Source organism: Sus scrofa, chromosome 6 (genome assembly GCF_000003025.6).
Source record: "Sus scrofa isolate TJ Tabasco breed Duroc chromosome 6, Sscrofa11.1, whole genome shotgun sequence".
Lineage (NCBI taxonomy): Eukaryota > Metazoa > Chordata > Mammalia > Artiodactyla > Suidae > Sus > Sus scrofa.
This window is the reverse complement of record NC_010448.4, coordinates 170,410,727-170,434,522: the sequence shown is the minus strand read 5'-3', so window position 1 is coordinate 170,434,522 and position 23,796 is coordinate 170,410,727. Positions and strand designations below refer to the sequence as shown.

General features: G+C 52.3%; 1 protein-coding gene and 2 non-coding genes across 24 annotated transcripts in view; all 3 read left to right on the top strand.

Moving 5' to 3' along the window:
* The window catches only part of NFYC (nuclear transcription factor Y subunit gamma), a 72,382-nt gene extending 51,490 nt beyond the window's left edge, over positions 1-20,892 (top strand). For 17 of the 22 annotated variants that reach the window (XM_021096986.1, XM_021096977.1, XM_021096978.1 and 14 more), the window contains 6 exons: positions 3,429-3,524; positions 8,504-8,677; positions 11,904-12,062; positions 16,269-16,376; positions 18,789-18,848; positions 20,025-20,892. In XM_021096986.1, the coding sequence (XP_020952645.1) occupies positions 3,429-3,524; positions 8,504-8,677; positions 11,904-12,062; positions 16,269-16,376; positions 18,789-18,848; positions 20,025-20,144 (717 nt within the window). In that variant the 3' untranslated portion in view covers positions 20,145-20,892. Of the gene's footprint in view, positions 1-3,428; positions 3,525-8,503; positions 8,678-11,903; positions 16,377-18,666; positions 18,849-20,024 lie in introns of all 22 variants that reach the window. The other 5 variants (XR_002345275.1, XR_002345273.1, XR_001303851.2 and 2 more) reach the window with 4 other exon arrangements.
* Positions 4,603-4,682, top strand: MIR30E (microRNA 30e). The gene has a single exon (NR_038525.1). It is a non-coding gene; the product is annotated as a microRNA 30e (primary transcript).
* On the top strand, positions 7,663-7,742 carry MIR30C-1 (microRNA 30c-1). The gene has a single exon (NR_038593.1). It is a non-coding gene; the product is annotated as a microRNA 30c-1 (primary transcript).

Here is a 23,796-nt window from a genome sequence, read left to right as displayed (position 1 = left end):
TCTTCTAGGCCCTAGAGACCAATATACAAAGCAGACAAAAATTCCTGCTCCTGGGCAGCCTGCGTTCTGGTGTAGCTGGAATTGAAAACTCTGCTGTCTTGAAGGAAGTCTGTGGATCTGGAGAGACCCAGTAAAAGCTACCTTCAAGGTCGATTTGGATTAAAAAATAAAATGGGCGAAGCGCTTGAACAGGCCCTCGAAAAAGGAAGCTGTCCCCGTGACCGAGGAGCACGGGGAAAGGTGTGCGACATCACTCATCTGGCAGTGAGGTCACGCGCCGTCAGACAGTCGAGGTGCAGAGTCACTCTGGAAGACTGCTTTGCACTTTCTCATAAAGTTAAACATGTTCCTTCCTCTAAGACCTAGCCAGTCCAGTGTGTGTGTGCACCCAAAAGTGTGGGCATTTCTGTTTAAGAACGTTCGTAACAGCCTCTTTTTTGTCCTTTTAGGGCTGTACCGGTGGCATATGGAAGTTCCCAGGCTAGGCGTTGAATTGGAGCTGCAGCTGATGGCCGCAGCCACAGCACCGTGGGATCTGAGCTGCACCTGAGGCCTATACCACAGCTCACGGCAACCCTGGATCCTCAGTCCACTGAGCGAGGCCAGGGATGGAACCCGCATCCTCATGAGTACTAATTGGGTTTGTGGCTGCGGAGCCGCAATGGAAACTTATTTATAATAGCCAAAAGCTGGAGACTCATGTATCCGTAAACATGGGATACTAACAAGTTGATATATTCAGACATAAAGTGGATTACTGCTCAGCAATAAAAAGAAGCAAACTATTCACATACCATCATGGATGCGTCTCAGTAATACATTCCGCAAGAGAACCCAGAGGGCAGGTTCCATCGCACATGGTCCCCTATGCTGTGGCCGCCCATCTGTGGTGACAGAGATCAGAGCGTGGTGTCTCACATTGAGAGGAAGGAAGTCGACTGGAAAGGGATAGAAGGAAATTCTGTGTGTTCTCGTTTAGTGATAGCTGCTTTATTCAGATCCATCGAGCTGCATACTTAAGATTTCTGTATTTTTACTGAATATGAGTAAATGTTGGCATTACTTCAGTAATGTTGGCATTAGCGTTGAAAAAGGCCAAATTAAAATGTTCAAAGTGTGTCTGTTTCCACAGTGCCGTAGAACACGTTGGTGCACGCTTGGAGGTGGTTATTGTTACCTTGTTTTCTTCTCCCCACTCTCCCTGTAGATGAGCCACTGGGGTAGCTTGAGAAGGTGACATCATCAAGAATGTGATACTGTATCGTTCTCATCTTAAAGGAGACCTGGCAGCCTTAAGATGTGCCCTGCCTCGGTTGGGAGGGCTTACTACCAAGCTGGTGGTTGGCAAGAAGGGTGGACGGGAGTTTTGCATTTCAGTGGCTTGGGGCCATCACAAAGACAAGGGAAGGAAAAAAACCCAGAAAATTTCCGTCCTCTCCTGTTTGATCTGATGAGTCACCTTCTTTAAACATACGATATGTAGGAGTTGCTAAGGATTTCTGTTAGCATGTTGGGTTTTTTCCCTGTAGTATTTTATTATGAGAAAGTTGAAACATAAGCAGAGTTTACAGTGAACACCTGTGTACTCGCCACCTAGAGCCTACCATTAACATTTTATTCACTTTATCCTCACTCTCTTTCCCTCTGTCTACTCATCAAGTTACCAATTTTTAAATGCATTTTGAAATTTATATTCCCCTAGGAGTTCCTGCTGTGGTTCAGTGGTAACGAACCCAACTAGCATCCATGAGTACACTGGTTCTATCCCTGGCCGCGCTCAGTGGGTTAAGGATCCAGCATTGCCCTGAGCTGTGGTGTAGGTCATAGACCTGGCTCAGGTCTGACATGGCTGTGGCTGTGGTGTAGGCCAGCAGCTGCAGTTTTGATTCAACCCCTAGTCTGGGAATTTCTATATGCCATGGGTGTGGCCCTAAAAAGACCCCCCCCCAAATTTACATTCACCTGAACCCTTTGTATGCTTATCATTCACTGGGGTTCAACTGTGTTTCTCTGGTTTTTTTCTTTTGCTTTAAAATTTTCATATAGTGGGGAGTTCCTTTCATGGCTCAGTGGTTAACAAACCCGACTAGCATCCATGAGCACTCGGGTTCGATCCCTGGCCTTGCTCAGTGGGTTAAGGATCCGGCGTTGCCATGAGCTATGGTATAGGTCACAGACTCGGCTCAGATCTGGTGTTGCTGTGACTGTGGTGTAGGCCGGCGGCTACACCTCCAATTAGACCCCTAGCCTGGGAACCTCCCCATGCTGCTAGTGAAGCCCTAAAAAGACAAAAAGACGAAAAAAATTTTTTTTTCATATAGTGAAGTACACAGATCTTAAGTATAAGTATACGTAGTGTGTTGGTTTTTAATTAAAAAAACAAAAACTTTGAAGTTTCTATTGTGGCTCAGCAGAAATGAATCTGACTAGGATCCATGAGGGCGCAGGTTTGATCCCTGGCCTCACTCAGTGGGTTATGGATCCGGTGTTGCTGAGCTGTGGTGTAGGTTACAGGCGTGGCTTGGGTCTGGCATGGCTGCGGCGTAGGCTGGTGGCTACAGCTCTAATTCGACCCCTAGACTGGGAACCTACAGCTCTAACTCACCGCCTAGACTGGCATATGCCTATGCCGTGGGTGTGGCCCTAAAAAGACAAAACAACAACAACAAAAAAAAAAACCCTTGTATTTTTATTATTTAAAGAAAGGAAATGCCACTCTTAGAAAGAACCTCATCAGAGCAGGCCTTGGTTTCAGTAGCATTAATCAACAAACTCATTTTCTTTATCAACCCTGACTCTGTACTTCACACTTTGAGTGTTCGTGTCACGTGGAGCAAGATTTAAACTGTGGAATTAACATTGAGATTTTGAATTTCAAAATAAAAACTGTAGCCTTGTAGGAACCAGTATGTATGGATCCTGTGACTAGAAAATATTGCAGAAAGTTACTGAATTCGAATTTCAACTAAGAGATTCAAAATGGATTATGACCGCTTGCGAACCAAAGCCAAAATATTATTTAGGGACCCAGAAAGGTTGAATGATAGCCTGAGCTTGGGAAGCACAGAGTGACCAGAAAGCTGTCAGTTGAAGTTGCTAGGTTCGTGCAGATTTATCTGGAGGAGGATAATTTAGCAATCGTGGGGAGGGCCTTGGGGCAGGTCCAGCAGCGAGCGCAGTAGTTGGAGGCCCAAACATCCAGTTGATAGAGCATGAGCTATAGCTAACTCTCTTTTGTTGCTGTTTATCCATCGAGTGGGATCATTTCAGGTTTATGGCAGTTTGGTTGTGGCTGTTTCACCTGTAGGCTTGGCCGTGGGCATTTCGTTTGGCTTAGAAGTCATCGTCTTATCTTGTAACTTGGAGAGAAGTCAGGTGAAGCAGCTTCTCTCCAGGCTAGTTTTTCACTCTGCTTTTCTTCGTTACAGAGGAATGATATCGCCATGGCAATTACAAAATTTGATCAGTTTGACTTTCTCATCGATATTGTCCCAAGAGATGAGCTGAAACCTCCAAAGCGTCAGGTGAGCTGAGACGGCGTCGCTGCTGCTGCTGACCAGAGAGCACCTTGCGCCTGGGGTCAGATACGCTCCCTTTCCTCTCTCAGCACAAGCCGTGTGCACTTGCTTTTGCTTCTCCTTCTCCAGACCACATCTGCCCGTAACATCTCCTCCTGTTACTCATTGAGGGATGCTTTTAACTCCGTGCCTCTGAGGTGGTATTTCAGTGAAAATAGACAAAATGAAAGTTAAAGACCTTAGTTACAGATAGTGAAGTGAAGCTCTCTCTCAGGCTTCTTAATCTGGGGTGGGAGAACAAGTTAAAAATGTTTGATTTCCCAGAACCAGCTTCTGTGTGTGCACAGTGGTGTTTGGAGTGAACGGGCCTGGCTTTCTGTTTCTCTGGGTTGTGGTCCTCTATGTCGTGCATTGGCTACGCATCAGAATCACCTGTTAGGGTTTAAAAACTGCTGGTGCCAGGCACCGCCCCGCACGAGCAGAATCTGGGGGAGGCCCAGGCATCACTACTTTTTAAAGCTCGCCAGATGCTCTTGATGTGCAACAAAATTTGAGAACCACCACGTAAACCGTTTTTCTTAGTAATCATGAGAGAGACTGAGAATCTCCTCCTGCTCTTCTGCCTGCTCCCCTCCAAGGAAAGGTCACGCCATTGTTTTTAGCACCTTGGCTGCATACAGCTCTTAACGGCACTTGTGATAGACCCTTCTCTTTTATAACTCGTCATGTTGGGCATGCAGGCTGCGTGACTCACTGTGTAGCAGAGGTACTTGGGGAAGAGTGGCAGAGTCTGGCAGGGGCAAAGCTGTGCCCTGATCTGCTTGCTTTATTTTGTTAATAAAGTTTTAAGAGTTTTAATGAATTATTTCATAGTGTATTAGTCTTAGAAACAGGAGTCATTCAGGGACGACTGTTCTCCTGGGTGTCTCATGGTAACCAGTAAGAAAGTGTAGGAGAAGTGGCCATCTTAAAGGACCTTTGAACTCCGGACCCGGCCCGGGGGCCTTTGGGTTTGGGTTCGCAAGCCTGTTGCACCTCCTTCCTAGAGAGAGCGCCTCACTGCGTCCGTTCTCTCCGGGCAGTCTTTGCCACTGTAAACATCCTTGACTGGAAGCTGTGAGGCGTTCCCAGGAGCTTTCAGTCGGATGTTTACAGCGGCAGGCTGCCACGGTCGTCCCGCGGCGCGGCGCCTCTGAAACACTGCAGGTTTGTGCCCACGGCTTGACCTCTCTGAGAAGTCGCTCCAGCAAGAACTCAGACCGCTCCTCTTCCTCCAGAGCAGATGATACCACCCACCCACTCTCCTTGTGGGAATCAGTTTCAGAAGCCCCCTTTAAAGGCGAGGTGGTGGGCTCAGTGACAGAATCAGGCCTTGCTCAGGCCCGTTGCGCCCGCTCCCTGCCTGTTCCCTGAGCCAGCTGGCTGGAGAGAAGGGGCATGTCCTCTCCCTCCTCCAGGGTCCTCAGTGCTTGCCTCGCTCAGGGGTCAGGCAGCTCCCTGTTGCAGCCTAGCCTGACTCAGAAGGCTGTGACCCATCTCTTTTGAAGTGTGTTCAGCCAAAACAGCTCCTTGCTGCCTGGAGCCAGTTCTTGGTAGGTGTTCAGGCCATGGATTGGCACCCTTTTGGGGCAGCTGCTGCCTGGCCTCTGAAGGGATGAGATGGCTGAAAGCTGGCCTGAAATTCTGAGATAGCACTTTTAATCCTCTGTAGATGTGAAGTTTTCCCCAGCTGCAAATTGACTGGCACCTTAAGTCCGTTAAAAGTGCCTGCTCTCCAAAACTCACCCTTTCTGAAGGAGGCAGCAGCTCATTCTTGCTACGGAAGCGAATGTGCTTTTCCCGTCTGGGGCTGGCTGCACAGCGCTGTGGCGATGGCCCGAGGATGTGGTGCTTCTCATCTTCCGGCCTTGTTTGTCAGGCGCGCCTTCTGAAGAGACTAAGGACAGGCGCTCGGGGCGGGGGCGGGGGGCACTGTTAAAGCTGGGCGGGTGCCCCGTTCTGGGTCGATGCAGTCACTCAGAGATTGTCGTAGCGCAGTGTGATTTTTCCCCTGCTGGAGAGAGACGAGCCCAAAACACTGAGCTGTGCGTCTCAGGCCCTTGGCTTCTCAGAGGTGCTTGGGGGTTTCGCTTGTTCTTTGGGGAAGCAAGGAAAGACTACTCAAGCAGAAAATAATTGAGGCCGAACTCCTACCCGCTAAAGCTGTGAGTTGAAAGTTCCTGCTCATCGAAGTGTCATTTCCTCTTCACCCATTTCTTTAAGCCAAACACAGTCACTCCTTTGCTGGCTTGACCTCCATTGGCAGAGGAGCCTTCACGGTGCAGAAGCAGCTCAGCTACGCTTCCTTCCATCTCAGTGATGTGAGAGCTGTCCTGCCTCGTCCTCACTGCAGACCTCATCCTCACAGCATCGGTGTGATGCTCGCGGCGGGTCCCGCCACTGCCCGGTTCATGAGCAGTGTGAGAGGGTAGAGTAGGTGGCGCAGGAGAGGCTCTTGACGTGCTCTCACAGCGTTGGGCCCAGGGAAGTCTGGCTCCTGAAAGTGGTATTTAAAGAGTTTGTGCTTTGTCTGGCCGTGTTCACCTGCAGACCAGCCACAGTCAGGGGTAGCTGGAGACGGAACGTGACAGGTCCGGGCTGGTCAATGCCAGTGACTCCCTTGTTCCTGCGACGTCCTACAAGTTAGTTCTGGGGCTCTCAGTCCCACACCCTCTCATCACCCGAAAGCTTTTCAAGCTAAACTTGGACTTCAGTAGTTGATGTTTCTTTATAAAATAGCAAGGAGTTTTGAATGGAAAACACATTTCAGGGGCTTTGAGAAGAGTAGTTGGCCCCTGTTTCTTGGCTAAGGAGGGTATATCAGTACTATACCTGCCACAGCCAAGATCTAGTTGACTGACTGACTGACTGACTGACTGATTTATAATAATGAGAAGTTGGAGTTGAAATGGAGGTGGTGATGTCACAGTTAAGTGTTCTGGAAACAGCCCTAAAAGGGGACCTCCTTTTTCTTCTGCCTCAGCACGATCATGTCCAGGGTTCAGACTGGGCCTAAAGCACAGAATACATTAACCTAGAAAGTTGGCTCATGTGTGAGGACTAGCTTAGAAACCCAGAGTGTTAAAAGTGTCTGCCCAGGCTGGGTGGGTGGCCCTCAGGGAACCCCGTCACCCGGAGGTCCAAGTTTCTCAGGCTAGATGTCAGCAGTCTTAGTTTTAGAATCTTGGGTCTTCAGTCACCGGGCAAGAACAACACCCAGCCCCGTTCTGTAGTGGACGGAGTGTCTCCCTACACTACGGCCACAGGACCCCAGAGGTAGCAAGAGTTAGAGTTTCTTTTCTTCTCTTTTCTTTTGCTTTTTTTGTCTTTTTGGGCTGCACCTAAGGCATATGGAGCTTCCCAGGCTAGGGGTTGAATTGGAGCTGCAGCCACTGGCCTAGGCCACAGCCACAGCAACTTGGGATCTGAGACGCATCTGCAGCCTACACCACAGCTCACGCCAATGCTGGATCCCCAACCCACTGAGCGAGGCCAGGGATCAAACTCGAGTCTTCATGGATCCTAGTAGGGTTCATTACCACTGAGCCACCACGGGAATTCCTCGGGGTTCTCTTCAATTGCTAACAGCTGTTGAGTTCAAGAGAATTGGTCATACTCCCAACGTGGGTTCAGAAAAGTACTGTCCTGCCTCCAGTTGTCTGCCTGGCTCTGAGTGCATTCATCTTTCAGCAGCCGCTGGTTGAGGGTCTGCCTCCTGGGAGATGAATGGTAAGGACAGTGGGGAGCAAGGCAGCTAGGATTTGCCTTCTCGGGGCCTTCGTCTAGCCGGGAGGGTGAATTCGACAAGCGCGCACAAAGAGGACTGTGTTAGCTCAGGTGGGGGCTGCCACTCCGGGGAGCGGGAGGCAGTCCACCCAGTCTCCATCTCGTGAAGAAGTAGCTTTTCCTCTTTCCTCGAACCCGGCGAATTGAGTCCAGAATAAGGAAGTGAGTAAATGCAGCTTATGTTTTTGCTCAGCCAGCCCAAGTGGTTGTGTGTTTCTGTTGTTTCTGTTGTCCCAGGCAGGGCCCTCCGGAGCAGACGCCGATTCTGTGTCAGTGGTCTGGGGCCCACCCTCCCTGGACCCTCGGGCCGTAACCATGCCGTAGTGCGTGTAAACATCCTACACTCTCAGCTGTGAGCTCGAGGTGGCTGGGAGAGGGTTGTTTACTCCTTCTGCCATGGAAAACGCCAGCTGAAGAAGGAACAGTCTCTTCACCCAGCACATGGGCCGGACCGTGACCTCCCTAGGCAGCCAGGGCAGCACCCCAGCGGAGAGCTGTCCCTCCAGCCCCCTGGGGTGCGCTTCTGTGGCCCCACCCCACCAAACCAGATGTGACGCTGGATAGACATGGCCCCAGCGACCACAGAGCCCTCGACGTGCTGTGCAAAGCTGGGCTCCTGCCTGCCAGTGCGCTTGATCCTGACGTGTGATTCTGAAATCCCAGCCCGGAGGGAGCCCTGTTTGCCCTTTCCCAGCGGAGGTGCTGGATGAATTGCGGGGGGTGAGGGTGGGGTGCGGCCCATTTGGGAGGTTCGGAGCCAGCCTGAGAGCATGGTGTTTGGGTAGCACCTTCCCAGTGCTTGCAGTTGGCACTCTTCTCAGATCACGGGCCTTGACGGCATTTACTGACAAGCCCTGCTAGCTCGTGGGTTTTAGTGACGGTAATTATTTGCCCATTTGCAACTCATCACACAGTGGGTGATTACCATGTACTTCAGAAAATTGGCTGTGTGTGTTGTGAAGCCTATGGAATCTGTTATTTTTAGTTTGATTTAGCACAACTGGTCTCTTTGAATTCCACTTTCCCTTGGCTTCAAATGTGGAGAGCTCAGCATTCAGCAGGCAACTGCCCAGAGCCCGTTTGGGGGAAGAATGGAAATTCACTGTGGCGGCTGCTGAGTTGGTTCTTTTCCTCTTACCTGCCTCGCCTTCTCCCCACAGGAGGAGGTGCGCCAGTCCGTGACTCCTGCCGAGCCCGTCCAGTACTACTTCACGCTGGCTCAGCAGCCCACTGCGGTCCAAGTCCAGGGGCAGCAGCAAGGCCAGCAGACCACCAGCTCCACGACCACCATCCAGCCTGGGCAGATCATCATTGCACAGCCTCAGCAGGGCCAGGTCTGTGAGCCGCGGGGGGCGCAGGCCCAGCTAGACAGCACCACCCAGGTTTGGGCTGGGCAAGTGTGGCCTGGCAGAGGGCCAGTCAAGTCATTGTAGGGCACTGGATTTGAATTCCGGGGAGCCGAGCTTCTCCCCAGATTCAGCCACTGAGGTGACGTGTCACCTAATCTCTCTGGGCCCTGGGTTCCCCGTGGGTCAAATGGGCAGAGGACAGTGAAGCAGACATTGCGGGGTCCCTGAATATTTCAGGAGGAAATAAGTTTCTGTAACACCCCGTGGAGAGTGATGGCATCTCCATAGAAGGAGTGTTTTAGGTGGACTCCATGAGGCTGTCTGTACAGATGCCAGTTCTGGAATTTGTACCCTTAAGGGGGAGATGAGGCGGCACGGCCGGCTTGCGTACCTCTCCCCTCCTCTTCCTTCTCATCCCCCCGTCCCCCCAGATGGGCGTCAAACGACCCTGTCTTTGTACAGTGGTGGTCAGAAGATTCTTTCCTCGGTCGTGCGGTTGTGAACGCAGTGGCATCTCGGTTGCCGGGGATCGTGAGAGGCTGAAGGGAGCTATGTTTTCTGAGCTCCGACGCCAAGTTCCCTGTCGGTCATCAGTTTGTTTATCAGTCACTGCGCACCCTCTTAGATAAAGGCCCGTTCTGTGTCTGGGGTTACAAGCATGAATAACAAAGCAGTCCCCATCTTCAAGAATTCAAGGAGCCACTTGGGTCTACAGGTGCTTGAAGAGTGTGCACCCCTCGCCCCCCGGGAGCGTTAGGCATGCGCAGGGCTGTGTGGAGGTGCCGTGGCACCTGGAGATGTGTCATATACATAGAGCTAGTGTCAGCGGCAGGAAGCTTCTTCATAATAGGTGTATCAGCTACAAAGCTGTGAGGGAGGTGGTGAAAGAGGATGGCAGAGAAAGTCCCCTAAGGAGTAAGGAGTCTTCGAGGGAACAATGGAAAGGAATCAAATGCAAAGGGAAGGAGGGCTTTCCCACTGAGGCCGCACGAGCAAAGGCCTGGAGGAGAGAGACGGCCCGGGGGCGGTAGGACGGGAGTGTAGAGTCAGCACGGGGAGCATCTCGGCAAGTTGAAAAGAGGCAGAGGACATCCTCAGCCGCTGTGTGTTCTAGTAGAAGCTGGGGTTCCCCAAAGAAAACACCTTGGGGCGGTGGTCGATTTAAATGTTAGTTACGGCTTTAGGGTTTATTCCCTTCTCATTTTGTCAAAATCCACAAAGAAATGCACTGAGTACTGCTCTTTGCCAGACATAGTGCTAGGCAGGAGGGGTTTAAAGACCACAGCCCAGTCCCTGCCTCAAGGACGCCCGGGGGACCTTCTTTGGCTGATGCTTGTGCCTCTGCAGCGGTGAGCACGCTGCCTGCCAAAGGCTTTATCCCCGTACAGAGCAAACTTCAAGGGAGTCTGCCCGGAGCGGGCTCTGACGGGCTGATATCCTAAGAAGCTCATGGCTGTTGTGCCCCCACAGCCGGGCACGCCATAGGTAATTTGACAGCTGCCATGCTAACATGAGCCCCATTTTCCTGAAATGGTGTAGAAATACCTTAGAAGTCCTCTTGGGAAAATTGAGTTGGTATAGTACAGTGTTGAGTGGGCAGTATGCATTTTTTTTTTCAGTCAGCAAGAATTTCATCTATCCTCTGCTGCCCCAGACTTGCTCAGCTTGGAGCTGATAAGGCTTCAGAGGGTGGTAAAGTTGGCTCCCACAGCGTCTCCCAGCCAGTGCTCTGCCGTCTGGGCGCAGGGTGGCCTCGTGCCATGTCACACCTCCCTGGACCTGGAGGATGACTGTTGCAAGTTGAGTTCAGATAACTTTGCAAGACCAGTGCATATTAAAGTTGGAAGAAAAAGGTATTTTGGTAAAGTGAATCCTGTGTTTTCTGTCATAACATTGGAAACTTTTATTCTTGGAGGTTTGGGGGACAGGCTGAGCTGGAATCACATACAGCGTGAGAACAGGAGATAATTCTTGCTGACCGAGCAGACGGCGTGTGTTTCCCTCTGTCGTCTTTCTTCCTGACCTCTGCCAGTTTGTGGTACTTTCTTCTTACCTCGTAATCCCTCGACGCTCACCTGCAGTTCCCAGAGCACATCGCCTCCCTGTAACTTCAGCTGCTTCATAGGCCTGTGCTGTCAGAATGTAGGAGCACCAGAGCAGCAATGTCGGCTGAAGCCCAGGATTCATTAGGACTCTCGGAATTGTCCTCCGAGGTGATTCTTAATTCAGAGAAGGGAGAAATCATATCCAAAGTGAGCAGTCGGGGTGCAGGTGTGGTGAAAAAGTTCCACCCCCCTGTACCGCCACCGCCAGAGGAGCAAGATGCGCTGGGAGCTGTAAAGGTCCCATCTAGGGCTACATTTTTCAGGTGCAGAGAAATGACTGACCCTCTGAACCGTTCGAGTCTGCTGTCTCAAGAGAGCAAGCTTCATGAGACAGTCCACTAAAGTGTGTGTGAGACTCAGAATCCTCCAGAAGTCATGTACGTTAGTCAGAAATTTCTTAAACCTGAGATTCCTGTTTCTAGAAATTTACCGTTCTTGCTTTATTAGATTCTGTAACTTAAGGGTGGCTTCCGTTAAGATCCAGGTCTTAACAGAGTCCGGGTCTCGGTGTTTGCCTTTGCCGTGGAATCTCTTGCCGTGTCCAGAGCAGCTGGCTGCGCAGTGTGAGCAGGAGTCACTCTGCTGCATGGGGGGTCGTGAAAGCCAGTGTGCACTTTGATGTTTGTCCCGTGTCTCACGTGCCTGAGAAAGAGCCGAGGAGGATCCTGAACCTAGTAACCCCATGCTGACCCCACGGTCCGTTTTGTTTGCCTTCCAGACTCACAGGCTCTGGCTATGAGTCTGGCCATGTGTCAGGCAAATGGTCAGGGTTGCTTTTGATTCTTTTTTACTGTATGCGCCTGTCTGTCATCGAAGGGGCTGTGGAGAGTGACAGCATTTGAAGGGTACAGATACTTGGCAGGGCCTAGGCAGATGCAGATTTTGAGCCTAAAAATCCTTTTGATTTTCCTGTCTTTATTTTGGAGAGTGACTTTAGCACTGCTTTCAGCCTGAGGACTCTGCGGGTTGAGTGTTGTTGGTGTTGGGATGGCGGCTAGCATTCCCGGAGGGGGTTTGCTCCTGGTTCCCCACTGGTTATTAACCCCTTGGTAGGCCTGATGGCTGAGCGGGGGCTCCATCAACTTGTCTGTGATTCTTCCTTCCAGACCACACCCGTGACCATGCAGGTCGGAGAAGGTCAGCAGGTGCAGATCGTCCAGGCCCAGCCACAGGGTCAGGCCCAGCAAGCCCAGAGCGGCACCGGGCAGGCCATGCAGGTGATGCAGCAGATCATCACCAACACAGGGGAGATCCAGCAGATCCCGGTAAGCCGCCCGGCCTTGAGGTCTGCCGGACTCAACGGGAGAGAGTGGAGAGTTCGCACACGCCCGCACGCGCGCTCTTGGAGGAAGCGATGCTCCTGTTACCCCAGACCACAGCTCGCTCCACTGCAGACAGGCTGCTTTCCTTCTCACCGCCACGGGCAGCTCCTCTCGGGTTGCCCGCACTCTGCCTGCGCCCAGAGATGGCTGTAACCACCCTTCCGTGCCAGGGTCCGGAGGGCCTGTGAGGCGGTTCTGTCTTTTGATTAGCGGAGAGTAAGAGGGAGGTGCATAGAGAAGGCCATAAATACACTTGTTGCGTATTCATGAGTCAGTTCCCAGTGGAGCCTGCAGCAAAGTGTATTTTTGGCTTTCATTTAACTTCTCCATTCCTTCACTGTGGACTGCTGCTTCCTATGTGCCTTGAGGGATTCTCATTCTTAGATCCGTTGGCTTTTTTTACTTGTACTTGTTCCTTTGTGAAAAATGTCCTTGTCTTAATACTTGCAATCTATTCATTGGTCAATTTGTCACCAAAAGAAAGAAAAAATGTGGAAAGCGAGAGACACACAGCAGTCCTATTCCTGCCCCTTGCCCTTCCTATTATAAATGAAATGTAGGCAGAGAAAGAAATGCTCTTGAACTTAGGTAACCACTTCCCCTTTGAAGGAAGCTAGAAATGTATCCTCGACTCTGACTCTGGAGCTGTTCTTCAGTTAACAGAGGAAAGGTCCAGAGAGAGCTTAGGAAAGGGTAGCACGTGCGTCTCTCTGTGTCTGTCTCTTTCTTCCCCACCCCCTTCTCCCCCACCCCTTCTCCCTTTCCTTTGTGCATGCGTGTGTGCATGCGTGTGTGCGCCTGTGCACACACACGTCCCCATCAATCCCAGATGTCCTGCCTCACTGGTTCAGCCGCCAGCTCAGGACGTCTCCCATAAATGGTTCTCCTTTTCGCTTGGGAAGGCACCAAAACAAGTTCTTCTAAGCCAGAGAAGAGTTCCCACTTTGTTGTAGCTTTAACTCAAGTCTTTCAAAGCCTCTTGGGGCATACGGAAGATTTGTTGCAGATTCAGGCCTGGTCTGCACAGTATGCCTTCCGCAGGCGACTGCGTTTCTAAACTCCGCGGAGTGCTCATAATCAGCCATGACCTTCTGGAAGGAAGCCTTTCTCCTCTTGTGAAAGCCCAAGGGGTAGGCTTATTTGCTCTGTAACTCATGTTTAAACGCTGTGCGGGTCCCCAAGCCTGTCTGTGTGGTCAAGGACTGAGGGCAGAGCATCACCGGATGTCTAAACCTGAGCCTGAATGAAGAGCTTGCTTCGAAGAACCCCCTGGAATTGACTGGCTCAAGGCTTTTCATTCGCATTTGAGTTTCTGCAGAGATCGCTTCTCAGCCGGGAAATGTAAAATCCCTGTGGCTGCAATACACCTTCCCCACTCCCAGGGCAAGGCCTTAGTCTCTCATCCCATGTTCCTTGGCTGGAGTTCCGGTGACTCCTCGAACCAGCCACCCCTCAGGCACAGCAAGCGAGGTTTCCCAAGCCTCCACCCAGCTGTCTCCCTCCCCGCAAGCAACTTAATGTTGCCTGCAAGCTGCGCTGTGGGATACAGTGGGGCGTTTAGGCGTTAGCATCACAGCTCCCCAGCAACTCCCCTTGGTGTTTGCTCAGGAGAGAAATGACTGTAGGTCAAAATATCTTGCCCTATCTTCTTTGAATCAGCTTCTTTTTTTCTTTTCTTTCTTCTTTTCTTTTCTTTCTTTCTTTCTTTTTTGTTTTTTCTGTTTTTTTGCTTTTTAGGGCCCCACCTGTGGCATATGAAAGTTCACAGGCTAGGGGTCCAGTCGGCACGGCAGCTGCCAGTCTGCACCACAGCCACGGCAACAAGGGATCCGAGACACATCTGCGACCTACACCTCAGCTTGCAGCAACGCTGGATCTAACCCACTGAGCAAGGCCAGGGATCGAACCCGCATCCTCATGGATACTTGTCAGGTTCATTACCTCAGAGCCATGACGGGAACTCCTGAACCAGTTTCTTAACAGGTGTAGATTTTGTGTCCCTCTTTTGGGCCTTAAGCAGACAATTCTGGAATGGTCTAAGAACTTCAGTGTCCTTTCTTGGGGGCTGAAATCCTCTTTGAAGTTTCAGAGAAGCAGTTTGATGTAATGCTGCATCATCCTGTCAGCATTTCCCTCATGGAAGTCAAAGCCGCTGCAATGAAGTTCGCTCTTAAGACAAGGAAAAAATTTCCTCCAGGACAAAGAGGCACAATTCGCCAATTACCCTCAGCCGCACACCCGCACGAGAAAAGCCCAGGCTGGGCAGCCAGAGCGGGTTGTGTCCGGGCCCCCAGGTAGAGACCTGATGTGCTGGTCCTCCTGGAGCCTCTCGGCCCCACATCCTCCCTGCTGACTGTTCTCTCTGCCGAGCTCCAGTTCCTCTCACGCTCTAGCTGCCTGGTCCTCTCCACGTCCCCCCGCTCGAAGCGCTCTGTGTGTGCGTGGTCCGCTGGAGCGTTAAGGGCCTGCGTGAAGGCTTTTCGCACGCAGTTAGATGCAGCATGTGGCGTTACTGTATTATCTGAGGCTCAGTCGTGAGCGCATTCTGGTTGCTTTGGCTTCCCACGGTGGGGCTTTCTGTGAAAGGGTGATTGATTCGGCTTCCCCTGGGGAGGTGTTTGGCCAGAAGCTAGTGCTGAACACCAAGGATCCTCAAGTCCTGCAGACCTCCGGTCCTGGCTCTGGGGCCCGAGACGGGAAAGCAGGCCGCGCTTTCTTCTAAGACGTGCAGCGTGAGGCCGGGCAGTTCTCGGGCTGTGGCACAGCGTGATGGGACTGGCAGGTGCTGGGACTCTTCTCGGTATTAGATCAGCCATCCTGGGAGTGGGAGAGGGTGGAGATGGAGGGGGAAAGGCCCGCCCCTAAGGTGCAAGCATTCTGATAATGTCACATCGTCCTTGGCATAAAATCCTAAGAGAAACTGTGGGCGAATGGCTAAGAGCCAGTACCATCGAGGGTCCATTCATGCTGTCCTCACATATGTGACGAGACCTGCTGAGAATTTTCCTCCAATTCCATTGAAGGAACATCCTCTCTCTTGTGCTGGGTGACTCGTCAGGTAGGGATGTTAAGGTTTTGCGTGTTTTCATCTCTGTTAAAAGAAACTTTTCAACTAAAAATAGAGTTGCCATGTGATCCTGCAGTCTCACTCCTGGACCTATGTCCAGACAAAACTATACCTAAAAAAGATACACTCACCCCTGTGTTCATAGCAGCACTGGTCACAACAGCCAAGACACGGAAACAACTTAAATGCCCATGGACAGATGATGGATAAAGATGTGGTGCATGTATGCAATGGAATACTACTCAGCCATAAAAAAGAAGGAAATAATCCCACTGCAGTAAAATGGATGGAACTAGAGACTATCATACTAAGTCAAGTAAATTAGAAAGAGAAAGACAAATACCACATGATATCACTTACACACAGAATCTAAAATGTGACACACATGAATTCATCTATGAAACGGAAATAGACAGCAGACTTGGGGTTGTCAGGGGAGAGAGGAAGTTGGGGAGAGGGATGAGTGGGAGTTTGGCATTAGCAGATGAAAATGAATATATGTACATCTTTTTTTTTTTTTTCTTTTTAGGGCTGCACTTGCAGACTATTGAAGTTCCCAGGCTAGGGGTCAAATTGGAGCAGCAGCTTCCAGCCTGCATCACAGCCATGGCAACACAGGATCCAAGCTGCATCTGCAACCTACACCTCTGCTCACGGCAGTACCGGATCCTTAACCCACTGAACAAGGCCAGGGATCGAACCCCGCATCCTCATGGATACTAGTTGGATTCATTACCGCTGAGCCACAAGGGGAACTCCGAGAACTGTTACATGGGGAGTGGATAAAACGGTCCTGCTGCATAGCACGGGGAACTCTATCCAGTGTCCTGTGATAAACCACGATGGATAAGAATATAAAAGAGAATGTGTGTACCTGTAGAGCCACGTCACTTAGCTGTGCAGCCGAAATTAACACGGCATTGTAATCAGCTCCGTTTCAGTTTTGAAAAAGAACTTTTCAGGGTTGGCTTCTTGGGGGTGGGGGGCAGGTAGGGACAATGACCACTTCTTGTCGTGGAAAGACCGCCTGTTTGAGGTTGTGCTCAGTCTCCTGTGGTCTGTTTGTCACTGCCCTGCCATAGGTGCAGCTGAATGCCGGCCAGCTACAGTATATCCGCTTAGCCCAGCCTGTATCAGGCACCCAAGTTGTGCAGGGACAGATCCAGACGCTTGCCACCAACGCTCAACAGGTACGTGCCCCAGAGACGCAGGGCTTAAGCTGGGGACCAGCAGGCACTGGCTTCTGGGTGGAAAGAAGTGCTCAGTGCACAGCCCTCTCGCCACCTGATCGTTCAGCAAGAGCCACCTCTGCACCCTGCACCTCTGTGTTGCATCCTAAGGGACAGATGGGGTTTATCGGAAGATTGGATTCAAGTGTGTCTCTTAGCAGCGTGTTCCCCAGGGACGAAGAAAGGCAGGGCAGGGGGAGACTCAGGGATACTTGAAGAAAGCCCAGCGTGTGTCTGCGTGTCTGACTGCAGGAAGCATTCTGACAGACTGCCCCATGGTCAGGCTGAGTTTCCATTCTCAAACCTGAATGATTCTTAGGTCCTGGCACCTCCTGTGCCCTCTGGAAAGCTTCTTAGATTTTGACCCTCCGCTTCTTATGCACCCCTAACCACCTCACCTCCTCTCAGGCCCTAAGCTAGTGACGGCTGTGAGCTGTAGGTGCTGAGGGGCTGCTTCCACTGGCTTGGGGTTTGGAGCGTGTGGGTGTTATTTGCAGGGGACGGTGGATGCTGGACAAGGGGAGGCATTGGTAATCGATTCTTCTGCCTCAGACCCAAAAAAAGCAGCGATCGTTGAAGAGCTGGACTCGTCTGGCCTGGTTGCATTTCTAGTGATGTATCTATTGACAGTGTGACGGAGCTGAGTTTTGTAGAGCAAGTCTCCAAAATCTCATTTGGGAAAACAGGAGGAATGGGCCAAAAGCATGGCTTCCGAGTTCCGTACCGTCTCTGGGATCAGTAAAGGGCCCACTCCAAACCCGTGTCTCGGTTCGCATAAGGCCCTGGGCGCTTCCCTGATGGCCTTGGGGCTCCCTGACGTGGAAGCAGATCTCAAGACTAGCCCCACCCTTTACCCCTTTTCAGAATTTTTTTTTAACTTGTATGTTTCTAGCCTGAGATTCAAAAGCTTTTTATGGCACAGGATGGAAGGGAATGAGAAGGAGGAGTTCTTGGGTCCCCAGAGGTCAGTTTTGGGACCAGAAACTAAGAGCCAGAAAGGGGGGAGAGTTGGGTGTACAGAGAGGAGGGAAAGCATCAAGGAGAGGGCGCCTGTTGGGACAGCCTGGCCCTTAGTAGGTGCGCAGTAAATGTTTGTCGAATGAATGCTGGATAAATAATTTGTAAGTAGAACTTAAAGGGAAATGAAGGTGCGCAGCGGATGCGAAGGGCAGTCCTGCCGACCCGGGCACAGGGGCTGCACCTCGACGACGGATGTTTTCCGTCTGTCTCAGGCTCGTACTTAGTCTGCAGGTACTTCTTCATGCTTACTTTGCACTGGGAGGTGGAAAGACGCAACTTGGCTCCTGCCCTCAAGCAGCGCATACACGGGTGGCAGGAGAAAGACCCAGAACAAAGAGTATTTAGTAAGAAAGCCTCATGAAGCCCTCTCACACCTGTGCCCTCGTTGCTCCTCACTGCCGCGTGGGTAGGTCTGAGGGGTTGGTTTTGGCCGTTGGGAGGACACTCGAGAGGAGAGTCCCTACCTTGCACGTTAGTCGTGATGATTCCAGGAGAAGGTACACAGAGGGCTGTTCCATGGGTGACCCGAATGCACACCTCAGTCTGCACTCTCTTTTCTCGTCTGCTCAGCTGTCGTCAGCAGCTGGCGTTACGCGATGCACTTCTCCACGTCAGTGAATTTCTTTACAAATGCGCTTTCGATCCCACATAAGATTTGAAGGATGTGTGATAAATATTTCCCTTACACCTCCCCGCTCCCTGGCCCAGAGGGTTGCATGTGGCCTCTCTCGGAAAAAGTACTTCCTAGGTTTGCCACTGGGGCTTCTAGGGCCAAGGCCACCTGCTTGCCAGGGTGTTTGATATTCATTCCAGTCAGATAATCTGGGTGATACAGGTTTGGTGTAGAGCCCACCTTCTAAGAATGAAAGGGACCACTCACCCCTTTGCCCAGTGTTGTGCCGTCTGCCTTCACTGGTGGAAAGACAGGCGTTTAGGGGTTTTGCCTAAACCGTAAGTGTCGTGCCCTGTCATTTCAGTACCTAGGAGCTAGGTGGGTTTTTGTTTTTGTTTTCGTTTTTTTGACTTGAGCTTCAGGCACCAGAAAGACCTTGCAGTGAGGGGCTGCTGGTGGTGCAGTTAGGTGGCCGTGAAGAGAGATGGTTGCAGAAGTTAGATGTGGCGCATGCCAGTGTCCTCTGCGTGGTGCCAGCTCTGAGTAGCCACCGGTGCTGGGGGATGGAGAAGGGACCCTTGCTTTCCTGCTGCTCATCAAGCCCCTCTTCTGTGCCAGGCCTCGTTCTGAGTCCTTTGTATGCGTTGTCCATTTGATCTGCACTGCTGTGTCCTGGCTGGCGGGCTGGTGGACCAGACCCTGCAGCTGATCTGCCTACTTTGCCATCTTGATTCCTGCAGATCACACAGACGGAGGTCCAGCAGGGACAGCAGCAGTTCAGCCAGTTCACGGATGGACAGGTAGGACATCTAGCCTGGGCAGGGGCAGCGGGTGAAGCGTTGTGGGTTCGGACGGTTAGGGCAGCTGTCCCATTGCCTGTTAACAGTGAGTGGACAGAAAAGGTTCAAACAACAGTTATCTCCATCCTCCTCTAGATCTATAGACGTGTGGGAGCTACAAATAATCCTAGACATCCTGTAGCCCTCGTCCCCACTTTACAGCTCAGTAAACTGAGCCCTAGAGATGGGAAGCGCCTTGCCTCTGCAAGGCAGAACCACGTCTAGTCTGCAGGTCTCCTGTTTCCCTCTAAGCCGTGCTCTTTCCAGCTGCGTGGATTAGGGGAAAAGCGGAGAACACATGACCTCTCGGCCTCTCCGGGTGCCTGGGATTCAGTAACTCTCAAGCCACGTGAGGAAGGAACCTTCTCTTTTCCCTCCACCTTTCCCTTCACACGGTGGCCCCAGAGAGCCCTGGGGACCTGATAGGACGACATACCTAGGCCTGTGTTCTTTGCTGCCCCGAAGGGAGAGGAGCTGGCATGAGGACCCAGCACTGGCTTCTGCCAGCACCAGATGCTAGGCTCTGCCAGGGCTCCTGCGGCAGGGGTCTTAGCTTCTGGTTTCTTTTGGAAACACGACGAACCTCCCGTCGTGGCCATGCGAGCGTCTTCCCCGCCCCCCACGGGGTGTCCAGTCCCAGGGGACCGCCTCCCCATCAGAGCCCGAGCAGGAGAGGCAGACTCTTTGTAGCCTCAGCCTGAAGCGGCTGCTCTGAGGCAGTGGGGTGATCCCCGCTGCCGCTGCCAGTGAGGACGGCCGAGGGCTGGGGAAGTGGCGCCGTGCAGGCTGCTGGTACAGTGGTTCCAGTTGCTTGTGTTTGTCACAGAGGAACAGCCTGCAGCAAGCTCGAGGCTCTGAGCTAACGGGAAAGGCAGAGCCCAGAGAAGTGAAAGCCACAGGAAATGCAACTCCCTGCATCTCTTTCCCACCCACTACACGTACCCCCTCCCACCGGGCTGGTGCCTCCTGTGTCTGCTGCTCCCAAGCCCAGCAGAGGCCCCGCTCCCCTCCTCCCTCTGACGCCCTGCAGTGGGTGGTGGTCGAGGTTTCTGGGGCGCCCAGCCACCTGGAGGCCTGTAGGGAGCTGTGTGCCCCTCTCCCAGGGGTGACCTCACTCTCTCCTCTCCACCCTCGCAGCAGCTCTACCAGATCCAGCAAGTCACCATGCCTGCCGGCCAGGACCTCACCCAGCCCATGTTCATCCAGTCAGCCAGCCAGCCCTCCGACGGGCAGGCCCCCCAGGTGACCGGCGACTGAGGCCTGAGCTGGCGAGGCCGAGGACACCCAACACAATTTTTGCCACACAGCCCTGGGCGACGGGCCCCGCCTCCCTCCCCAGAGGACCCTGCCGACCTCTGCGCCTCCTGCAGGCTCGGGCACTGGTGCACGACGCCCCGCGCCTGGGGGCCGAGATTCTCCAGCAGAAAGATGCAATATTTTTTATTTCCTTCGTCCTCCCCCTTTTCTCCAAGGAATCAATATTTCAGTCTGTTGAGCTGTGTGTCCGATGCTATGAAATGAAAATATTAAATAACATATTTATGGCATTTTCTCAAAGATTGTGGTGGAAGAAATATTTCTTTTGTTTTTTTGGTCCTTCAGCGCCGCTTCTTTTAGGAGCACATCTCCTCAGGGTGTGTAATCTCCCGACTCTTAGGACATCGCTGCCCCGGGGGTTTGCCGCCTTGTCCTGCCCTCGGGTTAGGTTAGGCGACCGTGTGTAGCTTCTTTTTCCCGTGCCCTGCTCTTGCCCCAGAGCTCTGTGGATTTGCCTCTGGAAGCCATGGAAACATTCCTTGCGTTTAAGAGACGAACTCCTTCGCCATGGAGAGAGGATGGTTTCATTCCCAGACCCTTCGCTTCCGGGGACCCGAGGAGACTGGAACTTTGCGCACTGGCCCCTTTCCCCCATTTTTACGCTTAAATACATCAAAAATTGTGCTCGTCTCCTTTGCTGCATGGACTTCAAACTGCATGAAATGCAATAAACCTCACTTTAGATAAAGTAGAGTCCAGGTGTCTGTGTCGGGGGTACTCATGGGGCCACTTGGCTTGGGAAGGCTGCGAGAGGTCTGCTTGCCCCGGTCTTGCGTGTCTGCAGGACGGGTGCTCTGGTGAGGAGGGGGTGTCCGAAGTGGCCTGTCCGACGCAAATGGAGGGCTTCAGTGGCTTTAAAAACAAACTCCTTCGCATCCATTTGCTGCTCAGAGCTGCCTGCCTGCTCCACTTCCTGGACTGTGTGCAACACGGGGCCCGATTCAGCCTGTGTCCTTGGCTGAGGGTCAGGAGAGCATCTCTCATGGAGAAAGCGATCTCTGTCCTTCAAGGAAGGACTTGATTAAATCCCTCCACTTCTGCCCTGGCACAGGCTGGCACTGCTGCCTGCTGTGGCTGTGCCTGTGACCAAAGGTGTGGCCTCTGCCGTGGCCGGCAGCCCAAGCCCCTTGCCAGCGGGCAGGTCAGAGGTGTTCTCCAGCCAGGGCTTGCTTCCTCTTACCTGAGGGAGGGAGAAGAGGAAGAGCCTCCCACTTTTTAGGCCTCTACTGGCCATAGAGGCCAGTGGCGAGCCGTCTGATCTTCACCAGCCAAAATGAAGCCCGTCGTCACAGGAAGAGCAGAGGACTGCGGGCCGGGAGAAGTGATAATTTCTTATCTGACAGTTGTACGTCATAAAACCTTGGGCGGCTCCCTTTTCTTTGGAACTATCTTCAGAGGTGGGGACGGGGAAGGAGGCTTTCATTTTAGATGATTTCAAGTCTGATCCTGATGCCCTTGGAACTCCCTCCCCAAATAGCCGCTGTCATCAGCCACGTAAGTGCCTGGACAGCCGCGCTTCATTTTCAGTTACTCGCCCAAGTGTACCTTTCCTACGAGGAGAATCAAGGTGGCTTGCATCGAACACATGCACAGTGATAGAATAAAGCATGTCAAGTTTGGAGTTCCCGTCGTGGCACAGCGGAAGAGAATCTAAGAACCAGGAGGTTGCGGGTTCCATCCCTGGCCTCGCTCGACGGATCAAGGATCCAGCCTTGCTGTGAGCTGTGGTGTAGGTCACAGATGTGGCTCAGATCCCACGTGGCTGTGGCTCTGGCGTAGGCCGGTGGCTACAGCTGCGATTCGACCCCTAGCCTGGGAACCTCCGTGTGTATCGGGTGCGGTTCTAAAAAGCCCCCCCCCAAAAAAAGTATGATAGATTAGAATTAGGAAGAATATGGTTGAATAGGACGTCAGGATCATTGAAGACAAGAGCAAACACTCTGGCCGTAAGGATCTACATAGTTCTTAAAGTTACTAGGTTTCCTGTTTGATCCTGAGCTTTCGGGCCACCAAAACAAAGATGGGACCCGTGAGATAGTGACACTATAAAAGAAAGAAAAACAGCCTTCCTTTTTTTTTTTTGCTATTTTCTTGGGCCGCTCCCGCGGCATATGGAGGTTCCCAGGCTAGAGGTTGAATCGGAGCTGCAGCCACCAGCCTACGCCAGAGCCACAGCCACGCTGGATCCGAGCCACATCTGCAACCTACACCACAGCTCACGGCAACGCCGGATCCTTAACCCACTGAGCAAGGGCAGGGACCGAACCTGCAACCTCATGGCTCCTAGTCGGATTCGTTAACCACTGCGCCACGACGGGAACTCCAAAATAGCCTTCTTTTGCAAAAGCAAAGATTTTCTTAGCTGTAGGGTTTTGGATACATGGTGTCCCTGCAGTGTCATCTGGGTGGGGGAAGCAGGTGACACTATCGCCGTGAGAAGTCAGTGGGTCTGCCCCCTTCGTTCTCGCCTGAGACTTTTCTCTGAAGGGGGTCACCTGGTTTCTCCCAGGGTCCGGTACCCAAACACGCCTTGGGGAGACCTGCAGGTAACTCGCTGCCCAGCCCCACATGGAGAGGATGGAAGAGAGTGCTCCTGAGAGTGAGCACGCCCAGCACACGTACTTTCCAGGGGAGGCTGGGCTCAGAAAAGGTCCGAGCTCAGCGCTTCCCTGGCTAACCCCTCATGCTGAGGCCACTTCACTGCCCCACCTTGCTGCTCTTCCACTCCCTTCGGGAAACCCGAGCATAACTGGAATTTCAGACCAGCCAGTGGGTCCCCCTTTCCCACAGACTTCCATCCCGTTGCCTTACTGAGCACTTTCCCTTTAAATTTCCCCGCCAGCAGGGCCCCTGCGATGTAAACACACACTGTGGTGCAGCCCAAGAGAGCCCCTGTCTAATACCCAGCACGATCCCCTTACATCCGGAGCACTCTCGAGACATTTTTCCTAGCCCTCGCAGCATCGTCCTCCGGTGATCTTCACGGTGACCCTGCAGGGAGCCAGGAAGAAGTTACAGAGGAAGACAGGAGGCCCCGTGACCTGCAGGGACTTGCCCAAGGTCACTCCATGAACAGGGGCGGAGCTGAAGCCAAAGCGTTGATCTCCTGACCCCCTGTGCATACATAGTTGCTTTCTGGCCAAAGGTAGTGTGAGTGTGTGTGTGTGTGTGTGTGTGTGTGTGTGTGTGTGTGTGTGAGAGAGAGAGAGAGAGAACAAGGCTTTACCAAGAATGAATCATTTCTTTGCCTCCGGAAACAGTGAGTATACAGTATACCTGGATAAATAAAGCAGTTAGATCCTGTCTGTGGACAGCTGGTAGTTGGGAACCCTTTCCCAGAGGGTGATGCTGCAGCCTGGAAGCCCCCAGGGTTACCAACAGACCACCTGGCCGGTGTCCTTGCTGCTTAATTCTGCTGAAGCCACAAGGGGGCAGCACGTAGCACTCCCTTACCCCACAGGGAACTATGGGGGCGTGAGTCTCCTTTCTCTACCGGTCCTGGATCCTTAACCCCCGTCCTGGTAAGACCCCTAACTTTCAAAGGGAGGGAGATTCCTAGGCCAACAGTGAAGGCTGGAAACACCGTCCTCTC